The sequence below is a fragment of the Pleurodeles waltl genome, chromosome 9 (genome assembly GCF_031143425.1).
Source record: "Pleurodeles waltl isolate 20211129_DDA chromosome 9, aPleWal1.hap1.20221129, whole genome shotgun sequence".
Lineage (NCBI taxonomy): Eukaryota > Metazoa > Chordata > Amphibia > Caudata > Salamandridae > Pleurodeles > Pleurodeles waltl.
This window is the reverse complement of record NC_090448.1, coordinates 992,582,193-992,600,872: the sequence shown is the minus strand read 5'-3', so window position 1 is coordinate 992,600,872 and position 18,680 is coordinate 992,582,193. Positions and strand designations below refer to the sequence as shown.

Here is an 18,680-nt window from a genome sequence, read left to right as displayed (position 1 = left end):
GACTGATGCCACGAACAGATGTACACTGGGTAAGTGACATTTTCAGTTCGATGGCATCTGTCGCTGTAGATACGCATGTTCTGCATAGACTAGTAAGCAGTTATTTCCCCAAAAGCGGTGGATCAGCCTGTAGGAGTGGAAGTAGTTTGAAATAATGTCCTTAATACGGCTTGACCTACTGTGGCTTGTTGTGCGGATAACACGTCTACACAGTAGTGCTTGGTGAATGTGTGAGGCGTAGACCATGTGGCTGCCTTACATATTTCTTGCATTGGGATGTTTCCTAGAAAGGCCATGGTAGCACCTTTCTTTCTGGTTGAGTGTGCCCTTGGTGCAATGGGCAGCTGTCGTTTAGCTTTAAGGTAGCAGATTTGGATGCATTTAACTATCCATCTGGCTATACCTTGTTTTGAAATTGGGTTTCCTGCGTGAGGTTTTTGAAATGCAATAAAGAGTTGTTTAGTCTTTCTGATGTTTTTTGTTCTGTCAATGTAATACATTAATGCTCTTTTGACATCTAATGTATGTAGTGCCCTTTCAGCTACGGTATCTGGCTGTGGAAAGAACACTGGAAGTTCCACTGTTTGATTTAGATGGAACGGTGAAATAACCTTTGGCAAAAATTTAGGATTGGTTCTTAGGACGACTTTATTTTTGTGTAGTTGTATAAAAGGTTCCTGTATAGTAAACGCCTGAATCTCGCTTACTCTTCTTAGGGAAGTAATGGCGATGAGAAATGCCACCTTCCAGGTTAGGAACTGTATGTCGCAGGAGTGCATGGGTTCAAAAGGTGGACCCATAAGTCTAGTTAGGACAACATTTAGGTTCCATGAAGGAACAGGTGGTGTTCTTGGTGGTATAATTCTCCTAAGGCCCTCCATGAATGCTTTAATGACTGGTATCCTATATAGGGAAGTTGAATAGGTAGTTTGCAGGTATGCAGATATTGCTGCAAGGTGAATCTTAATGGAAGAGAAAGCTAGGTTAGATTTTTGTAAGTGAAGCAAGTAACCCACTACCTGTTCTGGAGTTGTGTGTAATGGTTGTATTTGATTAATATGGCAGTAGCAAACAAACCTCTTCCATTTACTTGCATAGCAGTGCCTGGTGGATGGCCTTCTGGCTTGTTTTATGACTTCCATACATTCTTGGGTAAGTTGTAAGTGCCCGAATTCTAGGATTTCAGGAGCCAGATTGCTAGATTCAGCGATGCTGGATCTGGGTGCCTGATCTTTTGGTTGTGCTGTGTCAACAGATCTGGCCTGTTGGGCAATTTGATGCAGGGTACCACTGATAGGTCTAGCAGCGTTGTGTACCAGGGTTGCCTTGCCCAAGTTGGTGCTATCAATATGAGTTTGAGTTTGCTTTGACTGAGTTTGTTTACCAGGTAAGGAAGGAGAGGGAGAGGAGGAAAAGCGTAAGCAAATATTCCTGACCAGTTCATCCATAGGGCATTGCCTTGGGATTGTTTGTGTGGGTATCAGGATGCGAAGTTTTGGCATTTTGCGTTCTCCCTTGTTGCAAACAAGTCTATCTGAGGTGTTCCCCAGAGTTTGAAATAAGTGTTCAGAATTTGGGGGTGAATTTCCCATTCGTGGACCTGTTGGTGATCTCGAGAGAGATCGTCTGCGAGTTGATTTTGTATCCCTGGTATAAACTGTGCAATTAGGCGAATTTGGTTGTGAATTGCCCAATGCCAAATTTTTTGTGCTAGCAGGCTTAACTGCGTGGAGTGCGTCCCCCCCTGCTTGTTTAGATAATACATTGTTGTCATGTTGTCTGTTTTGACGAGAATGTATTTGTGAACTATTATTGGTTGGAAAGCTTTTAGTGCTTGAAAAACTGCTAGAAGTTCTAGGTGATTGATATGCAGTTTTGTTTGATGTACGTTCCATTGTCCTTGTATGCTGTGTTGATCGAGGTGTGCTCCCCACCCTGTCATGGAAGCATCTGTTGTTATTACGTATTGTGGCACTGGGTCTTGGAAAGGCCGCCCCTTGTTTAAATTTATGTTGTTCCACCACAGAAGCGAGAGGTAAGTTTGGCGGTGTATTAACACCAGATCTAGAAGGTGACCCTGTGCTTGAGACCACTGTGATGCTAGGCATTGTTGTAGGGGCCTCATGTGCAGTCTTGCGTTTGGGACAATGGCTATGCATGATGACATCATGCCTAGGAGTTGTAATACCATGTTTGCTTGTATCTTTTGTGTTGGATACATGCGTTGTATGATGGTGTTGAAATTTTGAATTCTTTGTGGACTTGGAGTGGCTACTCCTTTTGATGTGTCTATTATGGCTCCTAGGTATTGTTGTACCTTGCGTGGCAGAATTTTGGATTTTGTGAAATTGACGGTGAACCCTAGTTTGAAGAGGGTTTGTATGATATGATTTGTGTGATTTGAGCACTCTATTAACGAATGGGCCTTGATTAGCCAGTCGTCTAGATATGGGAACACATGTATCTGCTGCCTTCTTATGTGTGCTGCGACTACCGCTAGACATTTGGTAAAGACTCTTGGTGCGGTTGTTAATCCGAAAGGCAGTACCTTGAATTGGTAATGTATTCCTTTGAATACAAACCTTAGGTATTTCCTGTGCGATGGGTGTATTGGTATATGGAAATAAGCATCCTTGAGGTCTAAAGTGGCCATGTAATCGTGCAGCTTTAGCAATGGCAATACTTCTTGTAGTGTGACCATGTGGAAGTGGTCTGATTTGATGAAAGTGTTCACTACTCTGAGGTCTAGGATTGGTCTCAGTGTTTTGTCCTTCTTTGGTATCAGAAAGTACAGTGAGTAAACTCCTGTGTTTATTTGTGTGTTTGGCACTAATTCGATTGCATTCTTTTGCAATAGTGCCTGCACTTCTATCTCCAGGAGATTGGAATGGTGTGTTGTTAAATTTTGTGCTTTTGGTGGTATGTTTGGAGGGAATTGTAGAAATTCTATGCAATAACCATGTTGGATAATTGCTAGAACCCAAGTGTCTGTAGTGATTTTCTCCCATGCTCTGTAATAATGACCTATTCGTCCCCCCACTGGTGTTGTGTGGAGGGGGTGAGTGACATGTGAGTCACTGTTTAGTAGTAGGGGTTTTGGGGCTTTGGAATCTTCCTCTATTTCTAGGGAATTGCCCTCCTCTATATTGTCCCCGAAAACCTCCTCTATACTGTCCTTGGTAACTGGACGGTGTGGCTTGTGAGGTGCTGGCTTGTGTGCTTTGACCCCGAAACCCCCCTCGAAAGGGCGTTTTACGGAATGAGCTGTAATTCCCTCTGCTCTGCGGGGAGTAGAGTGCGCCCATGGCTTTGGCAGTGTCTGTATCTTTTTTCAGTTTCTCAATCGCTGTGTCCACTTCTGGACCGAACAGTTCTTTTTCATTAAAAGGCATATTGAGAACTGCTTGTTGAATCTCTGGTTTAAATCCAGACGTTCGGAGCCATGCATGCCTTCTGATAGTTACAGATGTATTAATTGTCCGTGCAGCTGTATCTGCAGCGTCCATGGAGGAGCGGATCTGGTTGTTGGAGATGGCCTGTCCCTCCTCAACCACTTGTTTTGCCCTATTTTGTAAGTCCTTGGGCAGATGTTCAATGAGATGTTGCATCTCGTCCCAGTGGGCTCTGTCATAGCGCGCAAGTAGTGCCTGGGAGTTCGCGATGCGCCACTGGTTTGCAGCTTGTGCTGCGACTCTTTTACCAGCTGCATCAAACTTGCGGCTTTCTTTATCTGGGGGTGGTGCATCTCCAGATGTGTGAGAGTTGGCCCTTTTCCTAGCTGCTCCTACAACGACACAGTCTGGTGGCAGCTGTGTAGTGATGAAAACCGGGTCCGTAGGAGGCGGCTTATACTTTTTTTCTACCCTTGGTGTGATTGCCCTACTTTTAACCGGCTCCTTAAAGATGTCTTTTGCGTGGCGGAGCATACCAGGGAGCATAGGCAGGCTTTGGTATGAGCTGTGGGTGGAGGAGAGTGTGTTGAATAAGAAATCATCCTCGACCTGTTCTGAGTGGAGGCTTACGTGGTGAAATTGTGCTGCTCTAGCCACCACTTGAGAGTACGCGGTGCTGTCTTCTGGTGGAGATGGCTTCGCAGGGTATGCCTCCGGACTGTTATCTGACACTGGGGCGTCGTATAGGTCCCATGCGTCCTGATCTTGGTCACCCTGGCTCATGGTGGTGTGAGCTGGGGAGTGTGATGGAGTTTGTGCTGGTGAAACGTCAATCACGGGCGGAGGTGAGGGTGGTGGTGTAACTCTTTTCACCACTTTTGGTTGTGGTGTTTGTTCCGTGTGGAACTCCAACCTCCTCTTTCTCCTAATGGGGGGAAGGGTGCTTATTTTTCCTGTCCCCTGCTGAATGAAGATACGCTTTTGCGTATGGTCCACATCAGTTGCTTGTAGCTCTTCCTCAAACCTATGCTTCTGCATTTGGGAGGTTAGCGAGTGCTCTTCTGTATAAGAGCCTGAAGCTGGGTCGCTTGCAGTTTGTTTCGGCATCGAAACTTTGTCTGCGTGTTTTTTCGGCTCCGAGGTGACTTTTTTCCCTTTTCGGGGCCGAAACCTCTCGGCGTCGATCTGTTTCTGTGCCGCTGTCTCAGCGTCGAGCCGTGTCCACACCGGCATCTCGGTGTCGAGGCTTGTCTCCAGCACTTTCTCGGTCCCGAGAAGGCTGCGTGCCGGTGTCTCGACCGGAGTCGGACGATCTCGGCACTGTTTGGGCCTTTTTCGGTGCCGATGGTCGGTCACCGAATTTATGGGTCGAGCCATGGCCTGGTGGCAGTGGCGTCCCCTGGGCCTTGTAAATCTTCCTCTGTGTGGTTTTCGACGTCTTACTCACGGTTTGTGTATCGTCGAATCCTTCGGAGTCGGAGTCTTGGATCGAGAAGGTACCTTCCTCTTCCTGTTCCTCGAACTCCCGGTGGGCTGTCGGTGCGGACGCCATCTGAAGTCTTCTGGCTCGACGGTCTCGGAGTGTTTTTCGGGACCGGAACGCACGACAGGCCTCGCAGGTGTCTTCGCTGTGCTCAGGTGACAGGCACAGGTTGCAGACCAAGTGTTGGTCTGTGTAGGGGTATTTATTGTGGCATTTGGGGCAGAAACTAAACGGGGTCCGTTCCATCGGCGTTCTTCAGCACGCGGTCGGGCCGACCAGGCCCCGACGGAGGATCGAAAAAACTACCCCGAAGGGCACCGGAGCTGTTCGATCTTCGATGCGGTGTTGAATGGAAGTACGCCGATCCCGAACGCAACAATACCGACGAAAATCTTCCGAAATTAGCTAATTTTCCGTTCCGAAACTCGGAGCGACAGGAACACGTCCTAACCCGATGGCGGAAAAAAAACAATCGAGGATAGAGTCGACGCCCATGCGCAATGGAGACAAAAGGAGGAGTCACTCGGTCCCGTGACTCGAAAGACTTCTTCGAAGAAAAACAACTTGTAACACTCCGGCCCAACACCAGATGGCGAGCTATTGCAGAACATGCGTATCTACAGCGACAGATGCCATCGAACATTATTATTATGATTTTTTTTTGTAGGCAAATCATGTCTTTAAGAGTTTTAACTTATTTAGTGAGTTGTTAAGTATTTATATTGTATGCACGCTTGAATTGTGATGGTTTTAATTAACCTTGTCAATAAACTTTCTTTTTCCAGAATGTGCACTCAGGGAAGCTGGAGGGGCTTCGGGATTGGTGCACTAAGAGCGGCGTCAGATCGTGAAGAGTGTCTTGAAACTGCTGCATAGCTGTGCAAGCATGGATGGAGGCAGTGTCCAGAGCAGGAGTCTGCAACTGCTGCAGTCCGAGGGGTGGGAGGCACAACACTGTTCATGCATGTAACTGATGCTTGCTGACAACAGTAAACACAAACAGCTGTGAGGGACTAGATATCCCAAGCAGTGGGGCTAGTGATGGGTACGAGTGGTCTGCCAGCAGTCACTTGGCACCAGTTCTTAAAAGTAAATAAATGGACATCTTGGGTCATTAAAGCACCACTTAATCTTCGGGCAGCCACACCAGGGAATCAAACAGATGCGCAAGCAGAGAAGGGGACCTTACTTAGAAACGACTCCAGTAATGTTCTTCCAAGAGTGAGACCACCACTTCAGCCATGGCATCACTTAAAATATGAAGGAACTGTTAAAATCATTTTGGTGCAAAAAGCGCAAAACCCTAAAATGCAGACAGCACTCCCACACCTCTCACAGACCAGCAGTCACCCACTACCAGAAATATTCTCACTCCTCACATACAGTGTGTGTTAGAGACAGTACTCTTAACACCAGGGCCATTGGAAATGAGTAAAGGACCACATTATGCAGCAGGGTGGACAAAATTATGCAGCAAAAAGGTGAATTATAACATAATGTGCCACATTTTAAAATGTTTACATGTTACCACTCTCTGGACCAAAGTCGCACCCCATTAGTACCGATATAACCCCCAAATACAGAATAAAAGAGACAGGTGACTAGTAGACCTTTGGAAGGGGCCTCCCGTGGAGCAGAAACATGCTTCTACATTTTTATAACTTTTGAAGCGTTTGACCTAGAAACAAAATTGTTTTGGTAAAATGTGCAGATTGTGCTGCATATAATGTATTATGTGGAATATGTGGCAATCCACAATAATGCAGAAAATGCTGTAACCACATTTTTACTTAATTCCAGGGGTCGAGTCTTGCCTCTTCCGGAGTAGCAATCACACACTACCAGAAGCACTACTGCCTGCAACCCCCCCACCCAACAGCTTGACAGCACTCCCCTGCCCCTCAGACTATTAGTCACGCTACCAGAAGCGCAATTTCACACGCCTCATGAATTAGCATTCTAGACAACAGGTCTGCCTGGTACCTAAAATCCCACTTCAGTGATTGTTGAGTTTGTGGTATTGCTGATGGATGATGGGGTCCATGTATGAATCAATGGGTGGGTGAAAAGATGCACGAGTGCGCAGGTGCAAGGTATGTAAGTGCATAGGCGGATGGATGGGTAGTTTTGGTTGTAAGTTAGACCTACTGTCGTTGTCACTGTTTGTTTTACATATAGTAACAATAACAACGGAGGCTCTGTTTACGGGAGGAACTACTATGTGCTGGTATGCTGAACACACCTAGGAATAAGAAATGTGAGTAAGCAATCTGAAAACAAAGTTAATGGCAATGTGTGTGGGTCTTCTGCACAAGTGAGTGATTCTTAAGTGCATGCATGTGAAAATAATGTTTGCAGGATCTCTAAACAAACACAGGAAATAGAGGTGTGCAGGTCTCATATAAAAGAGGGGCAAATGGGGCAGTGCACATACATAAACAGGAGCATAGCGTACAGCACTCATATACACAAATGGGCGGGGGACACGGAAAAAGTACAGGCACCATAAACAGCAAGGAGAGATAAGTGTGCACAAGTGAACTTGTATTAGAGCAGCACGTGCAAACATGTTACAGATATGTCAGCAAATCCCATACAGAAACAAGATGGCAGTGTGCGGAGGCTGTAAGTACAAACACAGACATCAGCAGTGTGCACAAACACTTTGTACATTCAAAGGCGAAGTGTGTCCGCAAGCCCCTGGCATAAACACAGGAGAGAGTACATCTTTGGGCACATGGCAGAAAACAGATCACTCTGACTAAGCATATTTACACTGAGCGCAGGTCAGTGTGAGTAGCCCACACAATAGTGAAGAAAATGCCACCATCATACCTGCCCAACGTCCACCAGGTGGCTGTATTTACGAGCTGTAGCCCCATTTGTGGTGAAAATTGCTGTTCCATTTCCGTAAGGATTCTTATTCACAATATTTATTGCCTCATCCAATGTATCAGCTTCCAGAACCACCAAGACAGGGCCAAAAATCTCCTCCGTGTAGCACTTCATGCTGGGCTATTGAGAGAGAAACACAGACATTGTGACTCAACTCTTACTTTGGGAAACATTTCACTAAGAAAGGTATCTGTAAAACCTGCAACATTAAAAAGTCGCATTAGGGCCGATCCTGAATGCCAGTTACATGGAGGGGTGAACAAACCTCTAATTTTCGTAACTGTAGGTGGTAGGGAAAGTATTCTTTACCACGGAGTCTGTCCAACACATGTTAAGTATAGGTACGCTAAGGTGATAGATAGATAGATAGATAGATAGATAGATAGATAGATAGATAGATAGATAGATAGATAGATAGATAGATAGATAGATAGATAGATAGATAGATAGATAGATAGATAGATAGATAGATAGATAGATAGATAGATAGACAGACAAGTAGTAACTCAAACAGATGGACTGACCAAAGAACAAAAATATATTTCCACTACAAAGTTTTCGCTTCCGCCTTGCTCAGGTAGTACAAGGATGCTTGCTCAGGGGCTACACAGCTGACTGCTGAATTTTCAAAAAGCATCAAGAGTGACAATTACATTCGAAATGTGGAAACAATGCAGTCCAGAGATCTCTAGAGGTATGCGGTGCATCAGGTGGTATGGACAGTGATGTTCAGTCCATCTGGATACAATGATTTTAAACAGTACATTCAGAGGTTCTCTCTGGACTCCAGTAGTTCTTCCTTTAAGACACGCACCACACGGAAAAACTTCAACTCTGATAGCAAATGGTCCACAAGGCTGCAATGACTAGCTACCGGCTGATCAAGTTTCCTAATTATTGCTGATTCGTGATTCCTGAATCATTAACAGCAGTCATTCACCATTTGGCCTACAACTTTTTATTTTTTTTCCCAACAGAATCAGGTAAATATTGCTTGTTGAGAGACAGAGAAATATTTGACACGGCAATGTGTCTCTGAAAAGGACCAAATATGAAACTAGTACCACATGATTAACATTCTGGGCAGTGTGTTAACTGAAGCACATGTGAATTTGAAACAATAGGAAACAACTATGATTCCAAACATTTATTTTTCTTCACCCAAGTCATTCGCTAATGGAAAGAAGCAGTCATCAGTTTTTCTTTTAGATTGCCCTATGTCCCTGCTCAGACATAGGCGCACACCCTGCATAAAGCCCAAGCGTACGTACACACATGCGTACACACACACACAGTTCTCCAGTAGACAAAAAGCCAACCTCTGTAAACACAGAGGGAGACTCCCAGCAGCGATACACGCCCTGCACACTGCAAAGTCACCGTGTTGACATGCGCACACCATTCACATACGATGACTCTCCTCCCTCCCATATATCATGTAGATAAACACAGCTGCCTGAGAGATACCTGTTGCTCAAATAGTGGAGGGTACATGCTGGCATCAAGATGTTGCACGTTATTCAAGGCTCAGCGTATCATCCTGTCAGGGACATTGCTTAAATTTCACACCAGGAGGGCTACCCAGAAATGTCAAAATACAAAGCCTGCTTTAGTTTCCAGTGATCATCGTGTAGTGCTTTATTTTCCTGTTTGCCTTTGTTCCAAGATACAGTGTCATGCCAAATTCACATGTGCTGAAATACATTGTCTAAAATGATGCAGAGTGGTTCCTAGCAGTGTAATACAGTGGTACACATGCATGTATTTATGTTATTTGAGGGAAGATAAATATTTGGCCTGGCAGTGTGTCTTTGAACAGGACCAAATATGAAACTAGTACCACATGATGAACATTCTGGGCAGTGTGTTAAATTTTTTTTTGTTAAATCACCCTGTACCTCTCAACATGCCAGGAAACACCTGGAGCAGCAGGCCCCATTTTTTTTTTTTTTTTTTTTTAAAGAAGGTGTACTGGAAGCATTGAAAACAATTTGATCTACAATTCACAAACTTAACTTACCTGATGGATGTTCTTCATGAACAGACTGCTTTGATTTCGAATATGCAATTAGGCCTTTTGTGTCTACACTGATAATATTTCCAGCACAGACTTTAGTTTTCCTCTCCACCAGTAGTTTGTCCAACTGTATGGAGAACTGATGTTCATTCTGATGTCTTCCTAGCTCAGATCTCAAATTTATCTATTGCTTCTTCCTTGTTAACTGGTTCCTCTGTTATTGTCTTACCAATTGCGCAAAAACACAACCCACTGCACAGGCACACATCCCAGCACAGACAAACCGATTTCCCTATTTCCCTGCTCAGTCATAGGAGCACATCCTGCATAAAGCCCCAGCGCACGTGTACACACACACACACACACACACACACACACACACACACACAGTTCTCCAGTAGACAAAAAGCCAACCTCTGTAGAGGCAGAGGGAGACTCCCAGCAGTGAGACACGCACTGCACGCTGCAAGGTCACCCTGTGTTGACATGCACATACAATAACTCTCCTCCCTCCCATATATCATGTACATAAACACAGTTGCCTCACAGATACCGCTACACATCTCTTTTTCAAATTGATTAGTGTTGTGGGGGACATCTCACCCTGTCCACCCAAGGAATTACAGTCTGCCATTGCCAGTTCCTGAAGAGATTTCAAACAGAAGCAGTTGGAGATCGTTCGGACTGAGAAATAGCAAGTTTACTACCAGGCTGGAACGCACAAGTTGTAACAATGGCAAAGTCATTAGAGCACCATGCAGAGCCTAAAATGCACTGACTGACTCTGAAAGGTCTGTATAACATGTTCTTGTGTTGGGAATAACTAGGAGTGGCATAACCCGAAAGAAGCCACACATTTGCCAATCTAAGGAGGGGGGGGGGGCATTCTGCAAACATATGATAAGGACTCCGCCACCTAAGGAGCTTGCAGGAGGATAATGGTTCATAGAGAGTTGTGGCAGGAACGCCCATGAAGACAGGGCAGGAACCATGGCAGACTTTTAGGATACCCATTGGCTATGCAAATGAGGCACAATGAGATTACTTGCATTTTCATGTTCGTTTATTTTATGTGATGATCATGAAAATCGGTATGAATTTGACCTTTCTGGACCTATTTTGGAAACCACTGCTAGCTGGGATGCTTTGTAATAGCAATGTTCTACAAACTGTCATGCCTGCCTAGCTCAGAGTCGCTGGAGATGAGTGACATAACTGGAGGTTTTTATCTTTGAACTGCATTTCCAGCTCCGATATTATAATTTATTTGCTTTAATTTGGGTGATATTCTTCAGTCGCTGCTGTCTTGCCATGGAGTGGAGCCTAAAGTAGATAGCACAGCACTGATAGTTTTGGGAAATACAGACCACAGTGCAGGAACAAAAATAATTCTAGGCACAACTGTAAGCACCATGGACAGGTGCCCAGCGTTCCTGTAACACAAAATCAGCTGTGTTTCAATAAAGGGAGGGCACATACTAACCTCGAGACCATCACACTATCAGGTGTCAATGTCTATGTATCTAGTCAAATGCCCATTTTGAAACGAATGCCATAGCCAATTGTGATAGCCAAAGACTGGACTTTTCACATTTGAGAATGCTATGTGACACTGGGTGCTGGACTGGAGTGGAGTCCACATCACTCCCTAGAGGGTTGAGCTGGCATCTTTGATCGCTTAGAAATACAAATTTTAAGTCTTATGGAACCGGATGGGTTGACAACACAAGATGGCCAACAGGGCACGCTTCTGAGGGGCTCCTCACGGTCTCTGCTATATCTTATGGAATCCTGCCATAGTCAGTGCTCTTTTGCCCTAAACTGCTGACCCAGCTTGCTCTGTACTGCATCGATGCCCAGGGCGTGCAGGAGCAAGGCTGATCGGAGGAGGAGAAAGTTGTTTCTGCCTTACCTGCGGCGGTTACTGGAGCCACGATTAAGACCTGATCACGCCCCTGGCACTTGAGAGGACCTGCAGGGTTGCACTTGGTGGCCTCACTCGCATCGGCAGCGACCAGGGGGTTTGCTGGAGGAAGTGCATGGCTCTGCAAGGTAGGGAGCTGCCTGGCCCAGACGTTGGGTGCAGAAATGCAGAAGCCGCCCTTTCCCCAGACAGAAAAACATGGTAGTCCAAGGCGGGTTTTGAAGCTGCACCAGAGTCGTCCTACTCCCTGGGTCGACCCCTTGTGGAGGGCCAGACCCTATGGGAGGCTACTACCGGTGCTTCCCACCAACCGTGAGAGGAGAGTTCGGACGCTGGCCTCACAGTAGCTCGGTGGCTCAGAGCGACCTCTCCCCTCCTTCGCTGGTGGTCCTGCAGAGGAGCTGCCCCCACGGTGAGTGACCGCATGGGACTCATCCTGGGACTATGACCTCGTTGCAGTGGCTGTTGTGCCTCTGGGGGAAAAGTGGAGGATCACGTCACAGGATCTGAGCAGCTGCTGCTGCTTTGGGGCAGCTCCTGAGTTGCGGGTCCTGTGCTGCTGGGTTTCCGGGCCTCACAAGGCAAATTTGCAGACTTATGTGAACGCCCTGCGCCCTGGGGATCTGATGCCATTGGCACTCTTGCACCTGAGTGACCTTGGGAGGTATTCCCCTCTTAGGACGCTTGGTCGCCTGAGCACTTGAAGTGACTGGCTTTGGCCCATATTTGCTGGATCAGCCTTGAGAATGGGGGACCTTGTGTGTGGAAGCCACAGCACTCGGCAGGGGACCGCATGGTGCAGGGCCTGAAGTGGTTAGCCGTACCTCCTTCTCCCTGGACCCCTGAAATACTGTGCACATATGGACAGTGGGAGCACTATCAACTGAACTGGGGGGCACTGGGCGGACTCCAGTGTCTACTTGCCACCTCATGAGTGCACCTGCGGCTTCCTTTGGCTGGAGGCTGCCGGGGTGGGTGGGTGGGCATAGAGGCCCTCTTGGATGCCGATACGGACAGTGGGTGCCTTGTGGTGACCCTGGAAGTGGTGGGGCTGGTGACCCATGTGTCAGGGTGGAGGGGTTGTTGGATACCCCTGATCTTTCCTCAGGGGGAGGAGCAAGCAGCCAGCTCCCTCACAGGGGAACACCATGGAGCAGTACACCATTCAGGCGTCTCCCTCTCAGTGGCAGACACGTCAGGCTGGCCATAAAGAGGATAAGGGGCCGGGCCAGTCTGCTGGGAAGCCCTCTGGAGTGGAGCTGCTCGCTGCAATACAGGGCTCCAGGGGGGCCCTCCAGGGGAAGATAGAGACGGTGGCACTTGAGGTGATCCTGCTCAGAGTGGACCTCATAAGGTATAGGGCAAGGTACGGGTCACGGAAAAAACTTTCTGAACTTCAATATGAGGTGGCTGCATTAAGAAAACAGGTGGCCGCGGTCAACTCCCGGACTGGGACCCTGGGGGCTTGAGTGGAGGATGCGGATGGCCAGTCCCACCGTAAAACAATGTCTGTTTCATTGGCCTACAGAAGCAAGCTGAAGGAAATGCAACAGAGACCTTTGTGGAATGATGGATCCGGGACATTTTGAATCCCATTGGGCTATCTCCGTTGTTTGCAATTGAAAGGGCACACTAGACGTTGGTGGCACCCCTGAGACCTGAGGCACCGCTGCAAGCTATCATTGCCAGACTTTTGTACGATAAGAAAAGAGACTGCATACTTTGTGCTGCTCGAGAGACAGATGCTGCCCACTTCAAGAATCATGGATTTATATTTATCTGAACTACACCAATAAGGTCCAGGTGTTGTGGGTTCATTTTAGCACCATAGTTTGGGCACATATACTTCAGCTTAGCTTATGCCTGCGGCCTGTGCCCTTTACCCAGATATCTGCTCTAAATTCAATTATTCATTTTAGACTAGCCTGGTTTGCAGCAGAGAGGTTTTATTTTTCTAATCAGCTGTGATTCTGCGAGAGCGTTATTTTTGTGCACAACATTTCACCATGCACTTCCGCCCAAGGCTGAACAAGAACTGTACATGATTATCTAGTATTGTCACCACAAAATTGCGTAAACAGTCCCACATTTAGGCACATGCTCACGTCAGGCCTATTTCACAGAACATAATGAAAATGTCACTTACCCAGTGTACATCTGTTCGTGGCATCAGTCGCAGTAGATTCGCATGTTCTGCAATAGCTCGCTATCTGGTGTTGGGCCGGAGTGTTACAAGTTGTTTTTCTTCGAAGAAGTCTTTCGAGTCACGGGACCGAGTGACTCCTCCTTTTGTCTCCATTGCGCATGGGCGTCGACTCCATCTTCGATTGTTTTTCCCCGCAGAGGGTGAGGTAGGAGTTGAATTGTAGTAATAGTGCCCATGCAATGGAGTGACTAAGTATGCACCTATTTAAGGTTGAGATGATACATATATAAATAATTGAAGGTAACTTCCAAACTGCTACAGGCTCCCGGGGAGGCGGGTGGGCACATGCGAATCTACTGCGACTGATGCCATGAACAGATGTACACTGGGTAAGTGACATTTTCAGTTCAATGGCATCTGTCGCTGTAGATACGCATGTTCTGCAATAGACTAGTAAGCAGTTATTTCCCCAAAAGCGGTGGATCAGCCTGTAGGAGTGGAAGTAGTCTGAAATAATGTCCTTAATACAGCTTGACCTACTGTGGCTTGTTGTGCGGATAACACGTCTACACAGTAGTGCTTGGTGAATGTGTGAGGCGTAGACCATGTGGCTGCCTTACATATTTCTTGCATTGGGATGTTTCCTAGAAAGGCCATGGTAGCACCTTTCTTTCTGGTTGAGTGTGCCCTTGGTGTAATGGGCAGCTGTCGTTTAGCTTTAAGGTAGCAGATTTGGATGCATTTAACTATCCATCTGGCTATACCTGGTTTTGAAATTGGGTTTCCTGCATGAGGTTTTTGAAATGCAATAAAGAGTTGTTTAGTCTTTCTGATGTTCTTTGTTCTGTCAATGTAATACATTAATGCTCTTTTGACATCTAATGTATGTAGTGCCCTTTCAGCTACGGTATCTGGCTGTGGAAAGAACACTGGAAGTTCCACTGTTTGATTTAGATGGAACGGTGAAATAACCTTTGGCAAAAATTTAGGATTGGTCCTTAGGACGACTTTATTTTTGTGTAGTTGTATAAAAGGTTCCTGTATAGTAAACGCCTGAATCTCGCTTACTCTTCTCAGGGAAGTAATGGCGATGAGAAATGCCACCTTCCAGGTTAGGAACTGTATGTCGCAGGAGTGCATGGGTTCAAAAGGTGGACCCATAAGTCTAGTTAGGACAACATTTAGGTTCCATGAAGGAACAGGTAGTGTTCTTGGTGGTATAATTCTTCTAAGGCCCTCCATGAATGCTTTAATGACTGGTATTTTATATAGGGAAGTTGAATAGGTAGTCTGCAGGTATGCAGATATTGCTGCAAGGTGAATCTTAATGGAAGAGAAAGCTAGGTTAGATTTTTGTAAGTGAAGCAAGTAACCCACTACATGTTCTGGAGTTGTGTGTAATGGTTGTATTTGATTAATATGGCAGTAGCAAACAAACCTCTTCCATTTACTTGCATAGCAGTGCCTGGTGGATGGCCTTCTTGCTTGTTTTATGACTTCCATACATTCTTGGGTAAGTTGTAAGTGTCCGAATTCTAGGATTTCAGGAGCCAGATTGCTAGATTCAGCGATGCTGGATCTGGGTGTCTGATCTTTTGGTTGTGCTGTGTCAACAGATCTGGCCTGTTGGGCAATTTGATGCAGGGTACCACTGATAGGTCTAGCAGCGTTGTGTACCAGGGTTGCCTTGCCCAAGTTGGTGCTATCAATATGAGTTTGAGTTTGCTTTGACTGAGTTTGTTTACCAGGTAAGGAAGGAGAGGGAGAGGAGGAAAAGCGTAAGCAAATATCCCTGACCAGTTCATCCATAGGGCATTGCCTTGGGATTGTTTGTGTGGGTATCTGGATGCGAAGTTTTGGCATTTTGCGTTCTCCCTTGTCGCAAACAAGTCTATCTGAGGTGTTCCCCAGAGTTTGAAATAAGTGTTCAGTATTTGGGGGTGAATTTCCCATTCGTGGACCTGTTGGTGATCGAGAGAGATTGTCTGCGAGTTGATTTTGTATCCCTGGTATAAACTGTGCAATTAGGCGAATTTGGTTGTGAATTGCCCAATGCCAAATTTTTTGTGCTAGCAGGCTTAACTGCGTGGAGTGCGTCCCTCCCTGCTTGTTTAGATAATACATTGTTGTCATGTTGTCTGTTTTGACGAGAATGTATTTGTGAACTATTATTGGTTGGAAAGCTTTTAGTGCTTGAAAAACTGCTAGAAGTTCTAGGTGATTGATATGCAGTTTTGTTTGATGTACGTTCCATTGTCCTTGTATGCTGTGTTGATTGAGGTGTGCTCCCCACCCTGTCATGGAAGCATCTGTTGTTATTACGTATTGTGGCACTGGGTCTTGGAAAGGCCGCCCCTTGTTTAAATTTATGTTGTTCCACCACAGAAGCGAGAGGTAAGTTTGACGGTCTATTAACACCAGATCTAGAAGGTGACCCTGTGCTTGAGACCACTGTGATGCTAGGCATTGTTGTAAGGGCCTCATGTGCAGTCTTGCGTTTGGGACAATGGCTATGCATGATGACATCATGCCTAGGAGTTGTAATACCATCTTTGCCTGTATCTTTTGTGTTGGATACATGCGTTGTATGATGGTGTTGAAATTTTGAATTCTTTGTGGACTTGGAGTGGCTACTCCTTTTGATGTGTCTATTATGGCTCCCAGGTATTGTTGTACCTTGCGTGGCAGAATTTTGGATTTTGTGAAATTGACGGTGAACCCTAGTTTGAAGAGGGTTTGTATGATATGATTTGTGTGATTTGAGCACTCTATTAACGAATGGGCCTTGATTAGCCAGTCGTCTAGATATGGGAACACATGTATTTGCTGCCTTCTTATGTGTGCTGCGACCACTGCTAGACATTTGGTAAAGACTCTTGGTGCGGTTGTTAATCCGAAAGGCAGTACCTTGAATTGGTAATGTATTCCTTTGAATACAAACCTTAGGTATTTCCTGTGCGATGGGTGTATTGGTATATGGAAATAAGCATCCTTGAGGTCTAAAGTTGCCATGTAGTCGTGCAGTTTTAGCAATGGCAATACTTCTTGTAGTGTGACCATGTGGAAGTGGTCTGATTTGATGAAAGTGTTCACTACTCTGAGGTCTAGGATTGGTCTCAGCGTTTTGTCCTTCTTTGGTATCAGAAAGTACAGTGAGTAAACTCCTGTGTTTATTTGTGTGTTTGGCACTAATTCGATTGCATTCTTTTGCAATAGTGCCTGCACTTCTATCTCCAGGAGATTGGAATGGTGTGTTGTTAAATTTTGTGCTTTTGGTGGTATGTTTGGAGGGAATTGTAGAAATTCTATGCAATAACCATGTTGGATAATTGCTAGAACCCAAGTGTCTGTAGTGATTTCCTCCCATGCTTTGTAATAATGACCTATTCTTCCCCCCACTGGTGTTGTGTGGAGGGGGTGAGTGACATGTGAGTCATTGTTTAGTAGTAGGGGTTTTGGGGCTTTGAAATCTCCCTCTATTTCTAGGGAATTGCCCTCCTCTATATTGTCCCCGAAAACCTCCTCTATACTGTCCCTGGTAAGTGGACGGTGTTGCTTGTGAGGTGCTGGCTTGTGTGCTTTGACCCCGAAACCCCCCTCGAAAGGGCGTTTTACGGAATGTGCTGTAATTCCCTCTGCTCTGCGGGGAGTAGAGTGCGCCCATGGCTTTGGCAGTGTCTGTATCTTTTTTGAGTTTCCCCAATCGCTGTGTCCACTTCTGGACCGAACAGTTCTTTTTCATTAAAAGGCATATTGAGAACTGCTTGTTGAATCTCTGGTTTAAATCCAGACGTTCGGAGCCATGCATGCCTTCTGATAGTTACAGATGTATTAATTGTCCGTGCAGCTGTATCTGCAGCGTCCATGGAGGAACGTATCTGGTTGTTGGAGATGGTCTGTCCCTCCTCAACCACTTGTTTTGCCCTATTTTGGAAGTCTTTGGGCAGATGTTCAATGAGATGTTGCATCTCGTCCCAGTGGGCTCTGTCATAGCGCGCAAGTAGTGCCTGGGAGTTCGCGATGCGCCACTGGTTTGCAGCTTGTGCTGCGACTCTCTTACCAGCTGCATCGAACTTGCGGCTTTCTTTATCTGGGGGTGGTGCATCTCCAGATGTGTGAGAGTTGGCCCTTTTCCTAGCTGCTCCTACAACAACAGAGTCTGGTGGCAGCTGTGTTGTGATGAAAACCGGGTCCGTAGGAGGCGGCTTATACTTTTTTTCCACCCTTGGTGTGATTGCCCTACTTTTGACCGGGTCCTTAAATATGTCTCTTGCGTGCCGGAGCATACCAGGGAGCATAGGCAGGCTTTGGTAGGAGCTGTGGGTGGAGGAGAGTGTGTTGAACAAGAAATCATCCTCGACCTGTTCTGAGTGGAGGCTTACGTTGTGAAATTGTGCTGCTCTAGCCACCACCTGAGAGTACGCGGTGCTGTCTTCTGGTGGAGATGGTTTTGTAGGGTATGCCTCTGGGCTGTTATCTGACACTGGGGCGTCGTATAGGTCCCATGCGTCCTGATCTTGGTCACCCTGGCTCATGGTGGTGTGAGCTGGGGAGTGTGATGGCGTTTGTGCTGGTGAAACGTTAATCACGGGCGGAGGAGAGGGTGGTGGTGTAACTCTTTTCACCACTTTTGGTTGTGGTGCTTGTTCCGTCTGGAACTCCAACCTTCTCTTTCTCCTAATGGGGGGAAGGGTGCTTATTTTTCCTGTTCCCTGCTGAATGAAGATACGCTTTTGCGTATGGTCCATATCAGTTGCTTGTAGCTCTTCCTCAAACCTATGCTTTTGCATTTGGGAGGTTAGCGAGTGCTCTTCTGTATAAGA

The 18,680-nt window shown here is 46.2% G+C and overlaps 1 protein-coding gene across 1 annotated transcript in view; it reads right to left on the bottom strand.

Annotated features, from left to right (window-relative positions):
• Positions 1 to 18,680, bottom strand: part of ALDH6A1 (aldehyde dehydrogenase 6 family member A1) — an 80,791-nt gene that overhangs the window by 12,857 nt on the left and 49,254 nt on the right. The window contains exon 10 of the mRNA XM_069208504.1: positions 7,711 to 7,890. Within this exon, the coding sequence (XP_069064605.1) occupies positions 7,711 to 7,890 (180 nt within the window). The remainder of the gene's footprint in view (positions 1 to 7,710; positions 7,891 to 18,680) is intronic.